General features: G+C 39.5%; 1 protein-coding gene across 1 annotated transcript in view; it reads left to right on the top strand.

Annotated features, from left to right (window-relative positions):
• The window catches only part of rpap3 (RNA polymerase II associated protein 3), a 54,274-nt gene that overhangs the window by 6,868 nt on the left and 24,564 nt on the right, over positions 1-22,842 (top strand). The window contains exons 4-11 of the mRNA XM_060839222.1: positions 2,398-2,525; positions 8,797-8,918; positions 9,148-9,218; positions 15,184-15,306; positions 16,636-16,763; positions 19,394-19,515; positions 20,605-20,675; positions 22,256-22,360. Of these exons, the coding sequence (XP_060695205.1) occupies positions 2,398-2,525; positions 8,797-8,918; positions 9,148-9,218; positions 15,184-15,306; positions 16,636-16,763; positions 19,394-19,515; positions 20,605-20,675; positions 22,256-22,360 (870 nt within the window). The remainder of the gene's footprint in view (positions 1-2,397; positions 2,526-8,796; positions 8,919-9,147; positions 9,219-15,183; positions 15,307-16,635; positions 16,764-19,393; positions 19,516-20,604; positions 20,676-22,255; positions 22,361-22,842) is intronic.

Here is a 22,842-nt window from a genome sequence, read left to right as displayed (position 1 = left end):
CATCACTATTGTATTATACTCAAAGGCCATGTGCACTACTGTCAGCAATAAGGTTATAATCTGTCATTCACAGTACTGGGTTTGTTTGAGGGCTAAATATTGGCAAAGAAATCCAGCAGAACGATTCTGCTTTTCTTAAACACGTATATTGGTTTTACATATCACTTCAGAGGGCAGGCATGGCATGGTCTAATATCTCATCTGAATGCCCAAAGCCTCCCCATAATATTAAAGTGCCAGTCTAGATTGCGAATTGAAGAATAAGGTTTGAGTCCACATACTTTTGCAAGATGAGTGTGTTACTTATACTAAGCCAAAGTTAGAGAAAGTTTTGCTGACAAATTTCTGGCAGGTGATCTGCCACAGCTAAACAGTGTTCTGAGAGTTGGAGAACTTTACAATGTAAGATTTTCTGAATGTGACAGGGAAGACTAATGTTGTTTCGTCCAAATTTATTCCCTGCAATTTCCCTGCTAGGATTGTTATGCATTAGAGTGGAGAGGTGACCTTCCCTAAAGATAATTTCATCTGCCCAGCTAGTTAAGGCACTTCAACTCTCCGTGGCAGCTGTGCATCACTGTCTTTTACTCAGGCATCTCAATTGTTTGCAAAAAAAACACCAATTTATCAGCTAAACAAAAACCAAGTTCTTGAGTTAGCATCGCTGTCAATAGATTGAACTTCAGATTTTATTGGGCCATTAAAGATAAAGTGATAATTAAGATACTGTTTTGTAAATAAATACTAAATATGTACTTGTGTTTTATCTTGTGCCCTGTCATGTTAGGAGGTCCCAAAACACAAGCAGTCATTATACTTCTGTCTTCAACTATAGACGTTTTATAATCCAGAAATGTCCAGCAGGATTTCAATGCTCAAACAACTTGGACATTCAAGGAGCCTTGTTTCTCACCTGAAGCCAAACATCTGTGATACCAGTTAAAGTAAACAAAATCTTTTAAAGCGAATTTGGAGTTTCAAACCATCAATTAAGACTGTCAGGAAATGGATTTCAAAAGAAATGGATTGCAATTTAGTGATCTGCAAGGCAAGCGTGCAGTTTGCACATTGAAAGGGTGGTGACAATCTGTTAACTGAAGTATTCTGTTTGAGATATTGCACTCTCTTTGCTTCGAAAACAGCAAATTTCTTCAAGTATAAACTATTTTATCAGAATTGATGCTAGGTGAGGGGCAAGAATCAACAATCATGTATATTCGTTATTATACGTATAACCTCGTGTAGCTTAAACTCTTGTTACATGCCATTTCTATACGGTGTATTGACATCTTATAGGTCTTTGGTTTATGGCTAACCCGTAATCTCTCCTTTAACTCTAGTAGCACCCTAGATCTTTCAATTACTCATTTCACTGTATATGGTAAGATGGAGGCTCATGTATTTTGTTTGGAGATGCCGGTGTTGGACTGGGGTGTACAAAGTTAAAAATCACACAACACTAAGTTATAGTCCAACAGATTTAATTGGAAGCACACAAGCTTTTGGACGATGCTTCTTCATCACCTGATGAATGAGCGTCGCTCCAAAAGCTAGTGTGCTTCAAATTAAACCTGTTGGACTATAACCTAGTGTTGTGTGATTTTTAACCATGTATTTTGATGCACTGCCCAGCTAGTTAAGGCACTTCAACTCTCTGTGGCAGCTGTGCATCACTGTCTTTTACTCAGGCATCTCAATTGTTTGCAAAAAGGACACCAATTTATCAGCTAAACAAAAACCAAGTTCTTGAGTTAGCATCCCTGTCAATAGATTGAACTTCAGATTTTATTGGGCCATTAAACCATTGCCCTCCTGAAGGTTTTCCTGTTATCACTGAGCGTTCCTATAGATTTAAATGATTGTCATTTCGGGTCACCCGAAGAGAAGGAGGACAAAGAAAGTAAGAAACTCTTGACTTTTTTTTCTTGTTTTATTGGAAGTGATTTTTTAAGCATCCACATCATCAGAAACCACTAAACTGGAAACCCTTTAGATTATTGAGCCAACTCACTGTCTAAAAGATATCAAAGATTGTGTTGATTATTTTTAACAGAATCTGATTTCCCAATGCATGTTTTGATATGGAATATGATATTAGAATTGTTCTTGAATAATAGTATCAGGCACTACGTTTTGTTTGAAGTTATGATGGCTCTGAAATTGCCCAAAATCTTTTCTACTGTGGTCTGTTTTCTATTTCTTGATGCTTGAAAAATCTAAACTAATTTCTGCCGCGTCAGAAGAAAAAGCATTGATTCTAAATTGCAGTTAGCACCTGGATGTGAAGAGATCAGTTTAGTCATCACTTCAAAAGGAGAGATAGTATCATTGTTATCTTCCCATGAGTTGATCAAATGGGGTCTGGTGATAAGTTTTATTTGATTTTGTTCATGACAGGGTAATAATTACTTCAAACAAGGGCAATATGATGAAGCAATAGAATGTTATACCAGAGCCATGACTATGGATCCATATAACCCAGCCTTTCCTACAAATCGTGCATCAACTTTCTTAAAATTAAAAAAGTAAGTATAGTTATAAAAGTATTGTTATGAACCCAGCTTTCCTTACTACTGGACAAGTCTGATCCCAGAATGAAATCTAGCTTGATAGATTATATTTTTCTTTCTCATTTTAATGTGGCAATCTTTCATTGAACCATAAATATGTTAGGCTGCAAATTTGGTTTTAATAATGAAACAGAAGTTTATTAATCAAAATAAAACCTTTTGAAAATAGAACTCTTTAAAAGAATCCAAAACACAATCCCATCTGCTCTCTAACACCATTATTTTACAGTTAATCAAAATCCAGAGAGATCTCCTTCATTGTCCAGTCTGTAGGTTTAGATCCCACCAACCCAACCTCCACTCCCAGCACCTTCCCCTGCAACCGCAAGAAGTGCAAAACTTGCGCCCACACCTCCCCCCTCACCTCCCTCCAAGGCCCCAGTGGATTCTTCTATATCCGTCGCAAATTCACCTGCACCTCCACACACATCATTTACTGTATCCGCTGCACCCGATGTGGTCTCCTCTACATTGGGGAGACAGGCCGCCTACTTGCAGAACGTTTCAGGGAACACCTCTGGGACACCTGCACCAACCAACCCAACTGCCCCGTGGCTGAACACTTTAACTCCCCCTCCCACTCCACCAAGGACATGCAGGTCCTTGGCCTCCTCCATCGCCAGACCCTGATCACACAATGCCTGGAGGAAGAGCGCCTCATCTTCCGCCTAGGAACCCTCCAACTACATGGAATGAATGGAAATTTCTCCAGCTTCCTCATTTCCCCTCCACCCCACCTTATCTCAGTCCCAACCCTTGGTTCAGCACCGCCCTCTTGACCTGCAATCTTCTTCCCAACCTCTCTGCCCCCACCCCCTCTCCGGCCTATCACCCTCACCCTCACCACCTTCCACCTATCACATCTCCATCGCCCCTCCCCCAAATTCCCTCCCCCCTACCTTTTATCTCAGCCCGCTTGGCACACCAGCCTCATTCTCGATTCTCCAGATCCTCGAATGCCGCCTGGCCTGCTGTGTTTTTCCAGCACCACGTTTTTCAGTCTGTAGGTTTGCCTAACTAGTTCTTTTCGGTGCCTGTACTGAGTGCTGTGAAACTTTTTTACTAAATGCTCTCTCAACTGAGCCTTCTCTGCTTTGAAACTATTTTTTCTCATCACCCTGTTCAGAAATGTTGTTACACATCTCCAGAATAAATGGGACTTGAACCCAGGCTTCCCGGTCCAGGGCTAGAATCATATATAGAATCCACACATTGTGAAAACAGGCCATTTGGCCTAACAAGTCCACACCAATCTCTGAAGAGCATCACACCTGACCCATTCCCCTAGCCTGTCCCTGCAACCCTACACTTTCCCTGGCTACACATCCCTGAACAGTATGGGCAATTTAGCGTGGCCAACCCACCTAACTTGCACATCTTTGGACTGTGGGAGGAAACTAGAGCACCCAGCAGAAACCAAAGCAGACACGGGGAGAATGTGGAAGCTCCACACAGATAGTCGCTCGAGATCGGAATTGAACTCAGGTCCCGTGAGGCAGCAGTGCTAACCACTGAGCCACTGTACCAGTAGGGACACTGATAGGGGCATTATGTAATTCTATGTTTCTATGTATTACTGCACTGCAAGAGGCTTCTTTCTCAGCTTTGATTAATCAGAGTTTGAACCGAGCTTTCTTAAACCTTGCTCATCCTAGATTTTGCTAAAGCTAATGGCTGCATGTTTTCTCTCTCTTGTCATAAGCCTTTGCACAATAAACAAATTTCCATTAAGACCTCAGGAGTCTTTGCAGTAACATGCTTTCTCTTTAACAGTTAAAAAACCAATGAAATAAACATCTTCACTGCCTGATTACGTTAACAATGTTCAAGTGACCTGCTGTAAGCTTAAATAACATTTTCTTAAATGAGTTTAGTTATTTTTCAATAAAGACTGACATAATTAAATTTTGTCAAAAAAACGTTCCAGTGTGCATGTTCTTTGTTGTTTAAGTCTGTGTAAACTGAACCCCAGTGTAGAAATCCTTGCCTTCTGAGAGACCTTGCTAGAATAAAGCATAAAGATCTTGCAATATTTCCTGCTTGCACTAGACTTACTTGGGTGAAATCTCCATCTTGGTCTTTTTCTTTACTTATTCAGTGTTTGTCATTCCTGATTGTCCCTTGTCTGCCATAAGCATTCTATATTGTTCAAAACCTGCATTCTATCTGGGAACAATTTCACCTTCCATTACTTTTGCCGTTATTGAGGTACCTGATGTGTGTCTCTAGATATGTTTGATTTCAAGTTGCTGACCTAGTTAAAAAAAAGCTATAGTCTCACCGTACTCACCTCTGTATCCCTATATGCAATTGTGTGGTTTTGGCTCTGACATTATTGTCATTTTTGTCTTTTTATCCCTCACTTATTTCTGTCTTTGTCAGTTATTAATGGCAGGAGACACTTTCTGAGTCTTGTCACTAATCTTTTAATACACATTGAAAACTCATCCATTCTGCCATATTTTTGCTTATCTCCTTTAGAAGTAAGTAATTGTTAGGATCCCTGTAGGGAAATTAAACCAAAATAATCAAATTTGCTTAATGATGCCTCTCGTGAAGTTACCAATGACATTCCACCTTTAGTAGATTTTACCTCAACACTAATCAGAACTACAGGATAGTTACCTTAATGTTTGTTACAGGGACAATGCTAGCCACTATTGAAGAGGTTATTGCAGGTCACTTGAATATGGTCATGGTAATCAGGCACAGAGAACATGCTTTTGTGAAATGGCAATCATGTTTGACCAAACCTTTGGAGTTCTTTAAAGAGGTAATGTGCTGAAAATACAGGGGAACCAGTGAATTTCTGTACTTAGATTTTCAGAAGGTATCTTATTAGGCGATCATTAAAGGTTATTGCAGAAAATGAAAGTTTATGATGTAAAGAATGGTATATTGATGTGGATAGAAGATTAGTCATCTAACAGAAAACAGACAGTGTGCATAAATGGTTTTTTTCAGGTTTGCAAGATGTAATGATTAGTGTGCCACAGGGATATGCCTTAACAGTTTATAATTCATGTCAGTGACTTGGCTGAGTGAATGGAATGCATGATTGCCAAATTTGCTGATGACACAGATAGATAAAGTAAGTTATGAAGAGGATGCAAAACTACAAAAGAAAAGATTGGTTAAATGAGTTGACAGAGATGTAGTAAATGCATTAAGGTAAGATAAAGTTGCCATAGGGCTACACTCTCATTAGAGAGAAAAGACTGGTGGTGGTTTCACCTGAGGGTCACCACATTGAAAGCATGTGATTTCAAATAAACCTGTTGGATTATAACCTAGTATCAGTTGCACAGGATGCTGGTGACACTAAATCTGGTATACTGTGCACAGTATTGATCATCTTATTTACGAAAAGATGTAAGTTTGCTTGGCTAATACCTGGAATGAAGTGGAGGTGGTTGTCTTACAAGGAATGATACAATAGGTTAGGCTTGTATCTGCTGCAGTTAAGAATTGTAAGAAATTACTTGATTGAATCATGTAAGATATTAGATGTTGATACGTTGGGTGTAGAGAAAATGTTTCCTGTTATGGGAGAATCTAGAACTCGGTTGTTTTAAAAATCAGGGATTGCCCACTTAAAATAACTTATGTGGCAAAATGTTTTCTCTGAGAGTCTTTGGAATGCTACCTGAAAAGATGGTGCAAGTTGAGTCCTTGAATATTTTCAAAGCACAAGTAGTTTCTTGTTAAGCAGAGTTAAAGATCACACAACACCAGGTTATAGTCCAACAGTTTATTTGGAAGCACTGGTGATTGTGGACCATCTGATGAAAGAGCCGCGCTCCGAAAACTAGTGCTTCCAAATAAACCTGTTGGACTATAGCCTGGTGTTGTGTGATTTTTAACTTTGTACACCCCATCCAACACTGGCACCACCAAATCTTGTTAAGCAATGGGGTGAAGAGTTGTTGGGTCAGCTGGAATGCAGACTTAAGGTTGCAGTTAGAAATTCCAAGTTCTTGTTGGATGTCAGAACAGGTTCAAGGAGTTGAATGACTGACTGTTTCTCATTTGTATGTTTATATATAACCACAGTAAACTACAGAAGAATTAACAAAAATTAAGTTTCTAAAGAAAAGGTAAATTTCACTTTAAATAATTGATACAATTTCGGGCAACAGCAAATGTTTACATCACCCCCTGCACAAATATGGCACTGTGCACGACACAGTTCCACAATATCCTGCCCTTTATTCATGTGAGTTAGGGCAAGAATCCGATCAGATGACAAGTTGCACATTTATGTTTAACAGGTACGATTATCCTCAGTAAGTTACACTTGCATAAGCCCTAAGCCTCTTGGGTCATGACAGACCTGATGGTGTAGATTTCCTGACCAGCTTAAATGACCAATTAATAACACCCGGTTCACAGTTTGGGAACAACATCTACCTCATTCATATTTCTGAACTATTTAGCTTTCCAAGCTTTTTTAGTCAGTTAGCACATTGTCTCAAAGAGCACCTGCCTCCCTTACTGCCACACAGCATGGAACCAAACCTTTTGGTCCCAGTAGGCTATGCCAATCAAGTTTCCCAAACTAAACTAGTGCCATTTGTCTACATTTGGACCATATTCCTCTGAACCTTTCCTATTCATGTACCTGTCCAAATGTCTTTAAAATGTTGTATTTGTATCCACATCTACCACTCCCTCTGGCAGTTATTTCAAACATGAACCATCCTCTGTGCGAAAAAGTTTAACCATCAGATCCTTTTAAGTCTTTCTACTCTCACCTTTAAAATATGCCTTCTAGTTTTGAACTCCTCTAACCTAGGGAAAATACCTTTGTTATTCAGCTTATCTATGTCCTTTGTGATTTTATAAATTTCTTATAAGGTTACCTCTCAACCTCCTATGGTGCAGTTAAAAGAAAAGGTCCCAGCCTATCCTTTAAAACAGGCTTCTTCCTCAGAATGATTTACTTACTCTCTCAATTAGAGTCATAGCGATATACAGCACGGAAACAGACCCTTCGATCCAACTCATCCATGCCAACCAGATATCCCAATTCAATCTAGGCCCACCTGGCAGCACCTGGCCCATTTTCCTCCAAACCCTTCCTATTCATATACCCATCCAGATGCCTTTTAAATGTTGCAATTGTACCAGTCTCCACCACTTCCTCTGGTAGCACATTCAATATATGCACCAGCCTCTGTGTGAAAACGTTGCCATGTAGGTCTCTTTTATATCTTTCCCCTCTCACCCTAAATCTATGCCCTCTAGTTCTGGACTCACCCACTCCAAGGAAATGGCTTTGTCTGTTTATCCTATCCATGCCCTCATGATTTTATAGTCTGCATCTGTCTCTTCGCTCTCCAGTCCCTTGGTTTGTAATTTTCCTTTGTGCCTTGGTAATGTGACTTCTTTATATGTTATCCTCCTCCCTGTTTGTACTGTTTCCAGTGAAGGGTTGCCAGGTCATATTGACCAGTATTTCCTATTATTCAGGAGAGATATAATTGTCCCTTGACAATTGATGCAAAACTCTTCAAAGTCATTTTCAAGCATTTTTAAAAATTGCACCTTCCACAGATATTTTAAAACGATTACTAATTTTTATTTCTCCTTTTGGATCAAAGACTAATTAACTCAGAAAAGTAGATAAAATAAAGATTTGCTCATTTAAAAATCTTCCCAAGTTTTAAAACCATTCTTTTCAGTTAATACAGACTTCCATAATTGCTTTGTATTATTTTCAGCTCTGGAAACATCTTCAATATTTGCACTGTGCTAAAAGCAATGCAGAAATGTGTATAATCAATTTTAATTATTGGAACAGATCATTACAAGTAAGCTTTTTCCTCTTGAGCTAATTGAATTTCCCCTTTCATCATTTTGCTAATTATTGAATTTTATCCATATTACTTGTTTTTTGTGTTTTTGTTTTTCTTCACCATTTCTTATACCCCCCCCCATCATTACATTCCATTAACCTGCTTCAAGATCTCTGCCAATATTGTTGACTTACAGGCTACTTGTACATGTGATAAGATGCTTTTATTTTGCTTTTTAAATACTCTTCTATATTGTCCTCCCTTAATGCTGTGCATCTGATTAACAACATGCTGCACAGGGAATTGAGTACATTACAGTGTGGTGACATTTGGGAGCAGTATGACTGTGTGGCCTCACTTGCTTTATGAGCTTTTAAATTTTTTTTAATAAACAACTTGTGGACAGTACCTGCTTTTCCTTTCCACAGGTATGCTGTTGCAGAATCAGATTGCAATTTGGCTATTGCGCTGGATAAATCCTTCTTGAAAGCATACCTTCGACGAGGTGCTGCTCGTATGAAACTGAAAAACTTTCAGGGTGCAAAAGACGGTTTGTGATTTTGAACAAATTTGATAAACATTGGAAGTGTCTTAAATAGTGAATAGAACAGGAAAAGCTTTAATTCTATGAGACCTGAAGTATTATTTGCTTCCTCTTTAAAACCACCATTCAGATTTTAATTTTCAGTTCATCATATTTATTAAAAAGCTGCACAGTCCTTAAACATTTACATGCTTTTTCTACTTGTAAGTTTATTTGTTTACTTCTAATACTTCAGACTTTGAAATGGTGCTAAACCTGGATGCACAAAACTTTGAAGCACAGAATGAACTCAGAAAAGTAAATGAGGTAAAAGTTTAATTCATTCAGACTTTCCATCCACATTTCAAAGGCCTACTATTATGTACATTTTTTTAAAAAATTAATTCTTAAAAAGGTTGTATGTTTTTCTATTGAACACAGAGGAATGTTAAACTTATCAAATGAAAATTGGTACATTTGTGAACATGCATCTTTTGCCCCCATGAGGATTTGTGATATTTTTCAAACATAGAGTGAAATTCTGATATTGCGCTTGAACATGTAGGGATTTGAGAGAACTGGATGTAAATTTCCTCGTTGAGCTGGAAGGTTTATTTTCAGACGTTTCGTCACTATACTAGATAACATCATCAGTGAGCCTCCGGTAAAACATTGGTGTTATGGTCCACTTTCTATTTATGTGTTTAGGTTTCCTTGGGTTGATGATGTCATTTCCTATGTTGAGGTCATTTCCTGTTCTTTTTCTCAGATGGTGGTAGATGGGATCCAAATCAATGTGTTTGTTGATAGAGTTCCGATTGGAATGCCATGCTTTTAGGAATTCTCATGTATGTCTCTGTTTGGCTAGGATGGATGCGTTGTCCCAGTCAAAGTGGTGTCCTTCCTTATCTGTATGTAAGGATACTAGTGTGAGTGGGTCATTTCTTTTTGTGGCTAGTTGATGTTCATGTATTCTGGTGGCTAGTTTTCTCCCTATTTGTCCAATGTAGTGTTTGTTACAGTTCTCGCAAGGTATTTTGTAAATGACATTCTTTTTGCTTGTTGTCTATATTGGGTATTCTTAAGTTCATTAGCTGCTGTTTTAGTCTGTTAGTGGGTTTGTGGGCTACCATGTTGCCAAGAGGTCTGAGTAGTCTGGTGGTTGTTTCTGAGATGTCTTAGATGTAGGGGAGAGTAGATAGGGTTTCTGGGTGCCTTTTTGACTGCTTGTTTGGGTTTGTTGCTGAGAAGGCGGCACGGTGGCACAGTGGTTAGCACTGCTGCCTCACAGCGCCTGTAGACCCGGGTTCAATTCCCGACTCAGGCGACTGACTGTGTGGAGTTTGCACGTTCTCCCCGTGTCTGCGTGGGTTTCCTCCGGGTGCTCCGGTTTCCTCCCACAGTCCAAAGATGTGCGGGTCAGGTGAATTGGCCAAGCTAAATTGCCCGTAGTGTTAGGTAAGGGGTAAATGTAGGGGTATGGGTGGGTTGCGCTTCGGCGGGTCGGTGTGGACTTGTTGGGCCGAAGGGCCTGTTTCCACACTGTAAGTCTAATCTAAAAAAAAACTCAGCAAATTGTATTCATTGGGTACCCGTTCTTTTTGAATATGCTGTATAAATTATTCTCCTCTGCTCTTCAAAGTTCCTGTGTGCTGCAGTGTGTGGTGGCTTGTTGAAATAATGTTCTAATGCAGCTTCATTTGTGGGGTGATCGCTTCTGTAGTACAGTATTTGATCCGTACCTGTTGTTTTGAAGACGCTGGTTTGAAGGTCCCCATTGACTGTTCGCTCTACTGTGCCGTCTAGGAATGGCAGTTTGTTGTGGTTTTTCTCCTCTTTTGGGAATTTTATGCCTGTAAGGATATTATTAATGGTCTTGGTGGTTTCCTCTAAGTTGTTTCATTTAGTGATGACAAATGTGTCAACTACATAGCAGAACCAAAGTTTGGGTTGGATGTTGGGCAGAGCTGCTTGTTCGAGTCTCTGCATTACTGCTTCTGCTAAGTACCCTGATATCGGAGATCCCGAGGGTGTTCAGTTGGTTTGTCTGTAGGTCTTGTTATTGAAAGTGAAGTGAGTGGTAATGCATAGGTCCATTAGCTTGACCATGTTGTCCTTGCTGATGAAGTTGGTGGTGTTTAGTGTATGTGTCTTCTCATAGTATAGTCAGTGTTTCTTTGGCTGTGTTGATGTTCATGGATGTCAACAGGACTGTTTCATTAAAGGTAAATTTTGGGTAATCCGTAGAAGGGTGGTGTGTTGGATCCACCTGATTTTGTTTTTTGGAAGTCTGTCTTTTTTAATTCTCCAGATTTCTTAAGTTTTTTCAGGCTGTGATTCAGTCCTCCTAGTTGTGGGATTGGGTCTATCGCCACTTGTTGGTAAGTGTCAGTATTTGAAAGAACAACCGGAAATGGATAAGTAATAGCTTGAAAGTTGGAAAAGCTGTAATTAGGTAAAGGAATTTTAGTTGAGTGATAGAAATGGGCTGAATGCATCACTGCAGAAATGTCAATCCTGCAGAGTTTTCCTTGCTAACATTAGGTTGTTTATGCCAAAATTAGGAGAGCTGTTCCACAAACTAGTCGAGCAACAGCCTAATGTAGTCAGGTTTATAGAATCGTAACATACAGAGAATTTTCCAGACAACACCATCACCATCCATTGACAGGACTACCCATCAGAGGTCTCAGCACACTAGTGAACACTTCAGATGGAATTGCTGTGGGAATTCTCAACATTAGTTCTGGACCCCATGAAGTCTGGTGGAGCCAGGTCAAACATAAATAAGTTAGCTTGCTGATTACCACCTAACTCCCTTCCTCCCCTTTAGAAGAATCAGTTCACTAAGTTGAACACTACCTGGAAGACACACTGAGGGTGCTAAAGTACAGAATATACTTGAAGTGGGAGACTTCAGTCTTCATCACCAAGTTTGGCTCAGTAGCACCACTGTTAACCAAGCCAGCTGAGTCCTAAAGGGCATAGTGTCTAGACTGGGCATATGCGAGATGGGGAACGAACCAATAAGTGGAAAAAAAGTATACAGTTTTGTTCTTACCAGTGTACCTGCAGCAGATGCATCTATTGGAGACTACTGTTAGAAATGACCACTCGTGGAGATGAAGTACTGCTTCAGATTGAGACCATTCACTTATTGCGCAACTCCCCCACAGAGATGAATAGTCTCGATTGTGAACAAATGTTGCAACTTCAGACCCAAGAGGCTTTGTGGGACATTAGCAGTAAAAAATGAGGTCTGCAGATGCTGGAGATCACAGCTGCAAATGTGTTGCTGGTCAAAGCACAGCAGGTTAGGCAGCATCTCAGGAATAGAGAATTCGACGTTTCGAGCATAAGCCCTTCATCAGCAGTACCATTGTGTTCATGGCTTGGCATGTTCTCCAATCCAGAATTACCACCAAGCCAGAAGATGCATTCGGAGAGACAAAGAATGACTTAGGGATAATCAGCATGGTTTTGTGCACGGGAAATCATGTCTCACAAACTTGATTGATTTTTTTGAGGAAGCAACCAAAACGATTGATGTGCCATTGGCATTGTTTACTTGGACTTCAGTAAAGCCTTTGATAAGATTCCGCATGATAGATTAATTAGTAACGTTAGATCACATGGAATTCAGGGTGAGTTTGTTAGTTGGATACAAAATTGGCTTGATGGTAGGAGACGGAGAGTGGTGGTGGAGGATTGTCCTTTGGATTGGAGGTCTATGACTTGCATATTCCTCAGGGATCGGTACTGGATCCACTTCTGTTTGTCATTTATATAAATGATTTGGATGAGAATATAGGAGGCATGCCTAGTAAGTTTATGTATGACACCTAAATTAGTGGTATAGTGGCAATGAAGAAGGTTATCTAAGATTGCAAATAAATATTGATCAATTAGGTCAATGGGCTGAGGCAGATGGTGATTAATTTGGATAAGTATGAGGTATTGCATTTTGGTGAAGCAAACAAGGGTAGGACTTATACAATTAATGGTAGGGCCCTAGGTATTGATGTAGGACAGAGACCAAGGGGTCAAGTACATAATTCTTCGAAATTTGTGTCACGGGTAGCCAGGGTGGTTAAGGTGTTTACCACGCTTGCCTTCATTGCTCAGACCTTTGAGTACAGGAGTTGAGAAGTCATGTTGAGGCTGTACAGGACACTGATGAGGTCTGTTGTGAAGTATTGTGTGCCGTTCTGATTGCCCTGTACAGGGTAGTATTAAACTATAGAGGATTCAGAAAAGATTTACCAGGATGCTGCCTGGAATGAAGCATTTGAGTTATAAAAACAAGCTGGAAAGGATGAGACTTTTTTCACTGGATTTCAGGGATTTGATGGGAGCCATTATAGAAGTTTATAAAATTATGAGGTGCATAGATAAGGTGAGTTGCAAAGATCTTTTCTCTTAGATGGGGGGGGAGTTCAAAAGTAGGGGGCATATTTTTAAAATGAGAGGAGAAAGATTTAAAAAGGACATGAGGGGCAACTTTTTCTCACTGTGTAGTTAGTGTGTGGAATAAACTACCAGAGAAAGTGATGGATGCAGGTACAGTTACAAGACATTTGAAAGATATTTGGATAAGTACATGATCCAAATGGAGGCAAATGGGCCATGTGTAGGCAGTTGCAACTAGTTTAGTTTGGGAACATGGTCAATATGGATTAGTTGGACTGAAGGGTCTGTTTCCAAGCTTTATGATTCTATGATCAACATTGATTCAGTAAAGCATGCAGGACCGCATGCTAGGAGCAGGGTCAGACATATCGAACAGTGAATTGCCAACTCAGCGAAGCTAAAATCGAAGGATTACTTGCATGCCATTCAGCAGAATGCGATAAACAAATCAAAGCAATTCCGTAGCCATCAAATTGGATCTAAGCTCTGCAGTCCTGCTGTGTCCAGTCATGAATAGTCATGGATGATTAAACAAATCGCTGAAGGAGGAAGCTCCACAAATATCCCCATCTTCATTGTTGGAAGATACTGGTACATCAGTGGCAATAGGGACACTGAAACGTTTTTAACCATCTTCAGCTGGAAATGCAAATTGGACGATAAATTTCTGATTGAAAATTTTTTTCAACTCACCCTCCCACCTTCTTTTTATGAGGCACATTACTTTGCTTTTTCCATTTTTACACTTACGATTTTACCATGAAGAGTTTCAACTTCGTTCCAATCCTAAACATTACTTGGCACCTGCATGTACAGTTTGTAATTGAAAACTGAATGATGCTTAGGAAGGAGGGCAAATATCATTCTCCATGTTTTTCTCCCTAATATAAGATATCTAAGAAGTAATTCTGCAGCACTCCTCCTGTTTTCTGGGATGACATTAACTCATCTGGCACAGCCAGAAAATTGAGGATTTGGGCTGTTCTACCTAGGGCTCTTCTGGATACTGTTTATGGGCGACAGTGAGTAATGCTGGAGATTAGCATCGAGAGTGTATTGTTGGAAAAGCACACCAGCTCAGGCAGCAACCAAGGAGCAGGAAAATCAAAGTTTTGGGCCAAAGGACTAATGAGCTTTTGCCTGATACGTCGATTTTTCTGCTCCTCGAATGCTGCCTGACCTGTTGTGCTTTTCCTACGCAACACTCTTGACTGGATACTGCTTATATCCGCTGAAGGATATCTGGAACTTACAAAATGTTTTAATAGTTGCCCGTAGTGTTGTTGAGATTCCACTTTAAGAAATACAAGTAAATTCTGACAAAGTAATTGGTAAGCTAGTAACGCCAAAGCTGCAGTGAAAAACTTAAGTTGTAAAGGTCACCAATAATCACTTTTTGCAATATCCAAAATAGTTCCCTACTAGCTTATCCATATGTAAATACTGAAAAAAGACAAAATTGCTGTAATGAAGCAGGATCATTGGGCTGCTCTCTCATCAAAGAGAGATGGCTGGTAGTAGTTTAATCTGTGGGTGAGGGGAGAGGTTGAGAACGAGAGTCTTTTATGGTAACCTCAGCCAGTGCAGGAATTGAACCCACATTTTTGGCATCACTGTACATCGCAAACCAGCAGTCAGCAAACTGAAATCATTGACCTCCAATAATGGATGGGTGATAACCATGCGCACAGACCAAATGAGTTTGTGTCAACTATTTTCCTTTCATTGTGGTAGCTTTAAATAGACTTAGCAACCCTCAGTCCTTGCTTGAATCATCCTTTCTTTCCCTCATGTGTTAAGTGTGCATTTATAATGTTTGCATGTGTTTTTTTAAAGTTAGCCTTTTTATGCAAATTGATGAAGTATTTGCTTGTCTTGTCAGGCTCTTGCACCAGATCAGAAAGATCAGAATCAGTCAAGCAAAGAGGAACAAATGGATACCAGTGATGAAAAGAAACTGACTGAGGCCCAAGCAAAACAGGAGGCAATTTTTGAGAAAGACTTGGTATGTCTGTGATAAGTAATCAAGACATTCAAAATGTTAGTCAGAAACTGATTAAAAAAAATTATGTTAACTTGTGAAGCATGGATTTTGCTGCATTTTGTTGTGGACTACCTAGCTCAGAAATGAAACAAAATGCTGAAAATACCTAGCATGTCATGGAGCATCTATGGAGAGAACAGTTAATGTTCAAGTTGATGACACTTCAGCTAGACCACACTTGGCTATAGCTTCATCTAATGTCCACTGTGGACCAGTTCTAGGCTCAAGAGAAGAAGATTGGATTTGATCTCAGTCATGGGGAAGACAGTGCTGTGGACTGTTCGTGATGCTTTCCCAGAGGTAGCTAGCTTTGAAGCAAGGTTCATGTTAACTTCAGGCATCAAATTACATGGTACTTAGTTCCACTAGACTACCCTTAATGTGTGCATGGACCCTATCAAATTTGAATGAGTCTTGATCTACTATGACTCGCGTTATAATTGTAGTTGTAGCAAAGCCTGGACAGTTAAAACAATTAATAGCATCCTTAGGAAGTGTCAACTAGTGCATAAATCCCTGAAAGTTACCACCCAGGTTGATAGGGTTGTAAGAAGACATATGGTGTGTTAGCGTTTATTGGTAGGGGGATTGAGTTTTGGAGCCATGAATTCATGCCTCAGCTGTACAAGACACTGGTAAGGCCACAGACCTGGAATGTTGCATGCAGTTCTGGTCACCGCATTATAGGAAGAATGTGGAAGCTTTGGAAAGGGTTCAGAGGGGATTTACTAGGATGTTGCCTGGAATGGAAGGAAGATCTTATGAGGAAAGGCTGAGGGAACTGAGGCTGTTTTTGTTAGAAAAGAAGGCTGAGAGGTGACTTAATCGAGACGTATAAGATAATCAGAGGGTTAGATAGGGTGGACAGTGAGAGCCTTTTTTCTCGGATGGTGAAGGCTAACACGAAGGGACGTAGCTTTAAATTGAGGGGTGATAGATTTAGGACAGATATTATGGGTAGTTTCTTTACTCAAAGTAGTAGGGATGTGAATTGGCCTGTATGTGACAGTAGTGGACTCGCTGATGTTAAGGGCATTTGAATAGGCGTTGGACGAACATTTGGATAATAATGGAACTGTGTAGGTTAGATGGGCATCAGATTATCTTCACAGGTCGGCACAACATCGAGGGCTGAAGGGCCTGTACTGCGTTCTAATGTTCTATGTTCTATTGTATGATATTGATTTGGCCTGATGTACATTCTGTTCATTCCCATTGGTAAAAATTGATCTTTGAAGTTTTGGTAGTTTTCAGTTTTGTTTTATAGTTTTTGAATCCTTTCATTGACAGGGCAATGAGTTCTTTAAAGAAGGAAAGTATTTGGAAGCAATTGAATGCTATACTAGAGGGATGGCAGCAGATGGCACCAATGCACTTTTACCTGCCAACAGGGCCATGGCTTACCTTAAGCTTGAGAAGTAAGTTTTTTTGAAGGTGCACAATATTGCTGAATTTTAATTATGTATCATTTTATTAACAGCAATAGCATTTATGTAGCTGAGGTCATGAAAACAATGTGTTCCAGTAACCTGTCTTTAATACAGTAAACTTTCTCTTGTTCTATTAGTTTAAAACAGTATTTTTTTTCACTTTTTGTCCGTAGTCTGAAAAGAAAGTGGTCTTTACATTATATTCCAGTCAAGTCTTGAATGATTATTAATAGATATTTCTTTAAGTATGTTTTAAGCATATGCATAAATCAGCACACACATCTCTGAGCCAGTTTAATTTCTTTGTATAAGTTGCAATTGGAGTTGGTAGTTTGGGAGAAAATAGTTTGGGTGTAGGTGTTGGACTGGAGTAGACAAAGTTAAAAATTACACAACACCAAGTTATAGTCCAACAGGCTTATTTGGAACTACAAGCTTTTGGAGCACTGCTGCTTAGTCAGGTATAGTCAGGTAAACTATAACCTGGTGTTGTGTGATTTTTAACTGGGAGAAGATACAGAATGGAAAGCATGTTCTGTGTTTAAATTAGAACTTAAATGAGTTCTACTCCCTCAAATGGGCCCAACTTGCTCATGTTTTGATTTTGAATTCAAATAATAATCATTATTTCAAGCAAGATAGATTTTAATCATAAAACAATTGTTGATATTGTAAGCCAAAGGCAGATTTTAATACCCTCCTCTGAGATGGCTTTGGAAGTGGAAAGACATTTAATCAGATGGGTTCTATAAGGTGAGACCTTGTTGCCTTCCTGTCTTGGCACTGACTAGGTCTGGGACGAGAAATTGTGGAAGATAGTAAATGTCTCTTTAAGAGCCTCCTCCTGCAGCCACTGATATTTAATTAGTAATGGATGGGATACTCCCCAGCTGATGAATTTGCAAAGGAAAACCTTGTGTGAGGACAACGTCTTTGTACTTTTCCTCATTTTTGCACCATGAACCAAATGGGAAAAGGATACTATTTAGGCCAAAAAAACTCTGTAAAGAAATATTGCAGTTTTAAAACTAGTTACTGAAATTATTTGTGTTGTAATTTAACTTTTGTCATGTTCCAGCAGTTGTAGGGGGCTGGTTACAGGACTCATCTGCTGTGAGCATGTGTATGTATTCAGGACAGTTTTGCTCAGAGACAACTTTTTGAATGATTTTTCAATCAGAACCATGTGTAGGTCAGGAGTCATCAACATGACAGGTTTCTGAGCAGATGGGCAGCCTTTCAGTGAAGAATACAGGGTCAGAAAGCCTTCAGAATCTGAAAAGACAGCCTCTCTACACTCAGTCACCATTTTGCATTTCAACTGGTGACTGAGGTTGAACCACTAGTGTGCCAACTCCCCTGTGTCTGCAGTAAAGAACTGAAAGTACATGGAAAAAAGAAGAGGAGATCGGAAGGACTCAGGAGGAGGTCTGCATTACTTAGCAGGCACTTTGCCTGATTGAGAGATCCACTGAAAGCCAACGCCTGTCTTTGAGGCTGAATCCTTTTCCTCCACTCAGCCTGATGGCTCCAGTTGATGCCCAAACAGTACAGGATCAGTGGTGCTGGAAGAGCACAGCAGTTCAGGCAGCATCCAACGAGCAGCGAAATTGACGTTTCGGGCAAAAGCCCTTCATCAGGAATACATTGTTTTTACCTCGCCCAAACAGTACAGCCCTGCAGACCTTACTTAGCTAGGTTCACAACAGTCATGATTGAGTGGCATGGCGGTTCAGTGGTTAGTACTGCTGCCTCACAACGCCAGGGACCCATGTTCGATTCTACCCTCGGGCAACTGTCTGTGTGGAGTTTGCACATTCTCCCTGTGACCACCTGGGTTTCACCAGGTGTTCTGGGTTTTCGCATAATCCAAAGATGTGCAGGTTAGGTGGATTGGCCATTGTAAATTGTCTGCAGTGTCCTGGATGTGTAGGTTGGGTGGATTAGCCATGGGAAATGTCGGGTTATGGGGATAGAGTGGGGATCTGGGTCTGGGTGGAATGAGCTTCAGAAGGTCAGTGTACGCTTAATGGGGCGAATGACTTCTTTCTGTGCTGCAGAGATTTTATGATTCCATGATGACCGGAATCCTCAGAGACTCCTTCTCTTATCTCTTTAAATGATTTGGTTGGCTTCAGCCAAATTATAACCGCAACACTGTCCCATCCCACTTCCTGTTGTTCATGCCTTTGGCTCTTTCCTTTCCAACAAAGTCCTTGTGCCATTTTCAAAGTTTACTTTCTGCTTTTCACCAGGCCTTCTCTGAACAGCTTCTTGAGATCAGGGATATTTCAGTCTCACAGTTAACTGTCTCTTTCCCATTTGCTTGTTGCCAGTCACCCCCAAAGCAACCACAGATCACATAAACACTTTGGTATGATATGATTAAACTTCTGAGGAAGGCTAATTGTCCCTCCTTTCAGTAATGAACAAAGTTACGTTTAGGTCTTAAAAGGGCAGTAAGCACCTAGAACATCACAGAGCGAACAAAACCTGATAAATACTGAAATGGCCTGCCTTTGCAAATGCAGCATATCCCTAATGTAAAGTTAATGAAAGCAGTATGTTTTAAAACATAGTTGTTGATGACAGTTCTGATGCAGTTATAAATATTTTAGATTTGCAGAGGCAGAAGCTGACTGCAGCCGGGCTATCTCACTGGATAATACTTACTCCAAGGCATTTGCAAGAAGGGGAACTGCTAAAATGTGCCTAGGGAAGATGAAGGAAGCAAAAGAAGGTGAGATTACTAAAAAGCTTGCAGGGCAGAATCTTGTTTTATTTGTTGGAGAAAAGTGTGTGGCGTTTGTAACTTTATTTATTTTCTTGGATAAGGAAGTTGTCAAGGGGCCTATCTTACGTTGTATCTAAGGCTGGTGCAATGGGGATAGGAGATAATAATCAGAAGAAGATAGATGCTTTGAAGTAAATGCTGTTACACTGCACCAGTTCTCATTTGGTATTATTTTGAGACTAATTGAAACTGACTTTCTGCTTCCTTGCTCTCTCAGCTGTCAAGCGTGGACTGATGTCTACAGAATGACACATGCACAGTGTACATCTTGCCAAAGCTTAAATGCTGATATTTTTGAGCTGAATATCCTCCTGCATATCTGTTAGCAGTCATACTTTTTTTGCTGTTAATATGCTTCTTTTAACGTGTCTGAGCTCTCAATGAAATAACCTAAGACCATCAATTTATAATTGTAAATCATGATAAGTCATTCAGAGGATGATTATTTTGCACCTTTCATACAACTAGCTTAAAGTCTGCCCCGTATTTTATAAACATGATAATATTCTCAGCCTGGTTGCAACTATAATCTTCTGTTGTGTTCACTGTTAACACCTCTAAATCTCAAGTTCCTAATGATTTTCTTATTTTTTTCTTGATCACTTTCTCAGATGTTAGTAGCATTTTGTTGTTATTTTGCTTTGCGAGTTTTGTTTCAGTTTATTCATTAATATTTAGTTCATTAATAATTGATGAAGTATTTCTTTGTGAAGGGTGGGAGTCAGTTAGCTGAGTTGGCTCGAGATAACACCATTGTTATGAGCTCGGTCCCTGAATCAGCTGCAGTCATTTCTGGAGGCCTGTCCTCCTCACTTTGGTCCAAGTTTAGAGAGTGGTGCCCTCGAGTTATTATAACTTGGAGAGAGATACTTATGCACAGACGTTGATTATTCAGTCCATCATATCTGCACTGGGACACCTTACTAGCATGTGTTGGCATCTTATTAAATGAACAAAACATTTATGCCCTTTACATTTTTTGTATATCAATAATATTGACAGTTTATTCTTGCATTGTCTTTTCCCTCATGGTAGATTTTGAAATGGTCCTATTGCTGGAACCAGGAAACAAACAAGCTTTAACTGAACTTGCAAAAATAAACAAAGTAAGTATGGGTGTATCGTTGGATAAAGATTACATCGGAGAATAAAATCACTTCAGGAGAGCAGTTTGCAAACCTATACCTATTACTGTAAAATAATGAGCGATATGAATCTATTGAATACATTGGGAATTCAGTAAAACAGAATTTTACATTCCCAAGTAAGTCTGTGGGTAGGGTGGGACATGGGGCGTTATAAATTGTCATGAGCACCTTTCCTGGTACCCTGTCCAGCCACCCCACTCCTCTGCACATTTACGTACAGTAGTGAAGGTTTCCGACTACCTGCCCACTGTTGTGCTAATTGTGACCCTGAAGTGTTTGGTTCATAGCCGTTCCCTGCTTCTGCCACTATTTCATCACCTGAGGCTGATGTATTGGAAATCGACCTATTAATTCTGCTAAGTTGCTTTCTCCATCCTGCCCATCATCACTGAAGGCTTGCAGACTGCCCTTGGTGAGATCACCATTCCTCCAATTTGTCAGTGGCACAATCTGGACCCAATATGGCCAGCAGTTCTTGAAGGTGGCACTTCCTCATATGGGAGCAGAAGTCTTGCCTTGAGATACTTATAGCCCAGTACACATTAAACCACAGCAGGGACCGAGTGGGAGAAAAAGCTGTTTTGTTTCTGTCCACAGCACCCACTGGCCTGATGTAAAGTACCACTTGAAGGAAAAGCATCACTCTTGTCCATTCCTTCACTGTATGTTAAGGTAGTTGTCTGGGGAATGCATACTTCTTATATACAGACAGTGATATAAAGTTAAAACTGTTTCATCAGATTAGAAATAGGATGCTCAATTAAAATTAATACAGACAAAGAGGAAAGAAGATTAAACACAGTGAACAGATAGAAACTCTTCAGAATTCCTCCGACCTAATATCTCATGTGGATCAATGTCATATTTTGTTCTATTATGCTCTACTTTATGTACTCCAGGATATTTAATAATGTTACATAAATGTGAGATGTTAATTGGTGAAAAAAGAGTCATAGAGATGTACAGCATGGAAACAGACCCTTCGGTCCAATCTGTCCATGCTGACCAGATATCCCAACCCAATCTAGTCCCACCTGCCAGCACCTGGCCCATATCCCTCCAAACCCTTCCTGTTCATATACCCATCCAAATGAAAATGATGATAATGATCCATTAAATTCATTAGGAACATGAGAAGATTAACTTTTTTCAGTGAACTTATGTTAATTTTCCTGGATCACCCAAGTTGACAGGTTGTGAGAGGTTGGTGTTCATTGATTGTCTTTCATGATTATTTTGGTTTTTGGTATTGTGTAGACTCGTGTAAGTCAGGTTAAGGAAAACAAAACTCCCAATAGAAAACTAAAGATTTAAATGTAATAGATTAAGAATTGTGTGAAAGCCGAATGATAACAGTACTGGATTAGCAATGCAGAAATTTGAATTTAAATCCATTTTAGCATATTGTCAAGTTGAATGTGATAAATCTGATAAATAGTGGACCAATGCCAAAAACGGCTGAGAGAATTGTTGGGATTGTAGTAAAAATCAAACTGAGGTGTAAGGTGAATTTCAAATATTTACCTTCTATATTGAAGGAATTGGCTTTGCAAGGAGTTTCAACACAACAGACATCTTCAAAAAGCAACAAAGGTCAACGAATAATCAAACCAATCGATAAGCCACCTCATTTGAGATCTACTGTAAGTTTTGAACCATCTAAGTTTATTATCAGCAGTGTTCATTGTTACTAGTCAATTATAGTTTATATATGCACATATTGCATGTATGTGGGCTAGCGTTTAGTGTTTATTCAACTTCCTTTAAATTGCATTTAATGTTTCATTTCTAGTTTAGTTAGTAAGAAGTATAAAGCATTCTGACACAATTTTCAGAGAAAATCTAAGTAAAATTACTCATAATTATAGAAGGCTAACATTGAAATAGTGCATCATTTTTAAACCCTTCGAAGCACAAATTAATTTCCTTCCTTTTCCTAGCAGTTTTGTTCTGCTCTTGAAATGTAAGATTAGGTTTTGTTTATGCAAGCAGAAAAAGAGTTGAGATATATAAATAGTTTTAATTATGTTGCAATGCACGTTAGCAATAGAAAAATGCACAATAGTTTGTATTTAATTAATTTCTTTTGATTGCTAATTAAGGAGTGTTTTCCTTCCTCCGCTGC

Source organism: Hemiscyllium ocellatum, chromosome 19 (genome assembly GCF_020745735.1).
Source record: "Hemiscyllium ocellatum isolate sHemOce1 chromosome 19, sHemOce1.pat.X.cur, whole genome shotgun sequence".
NCBI lineage: Eukaryota > Metazoa > Chordata > Chondrichthyes > Orectolobiformes > Hemiscylliidae > Hemiscyllium > Hemiscyllium ocellatum.
This window is presented reverse-complemented; position numbering and strand designations above follow the sequence as displayed.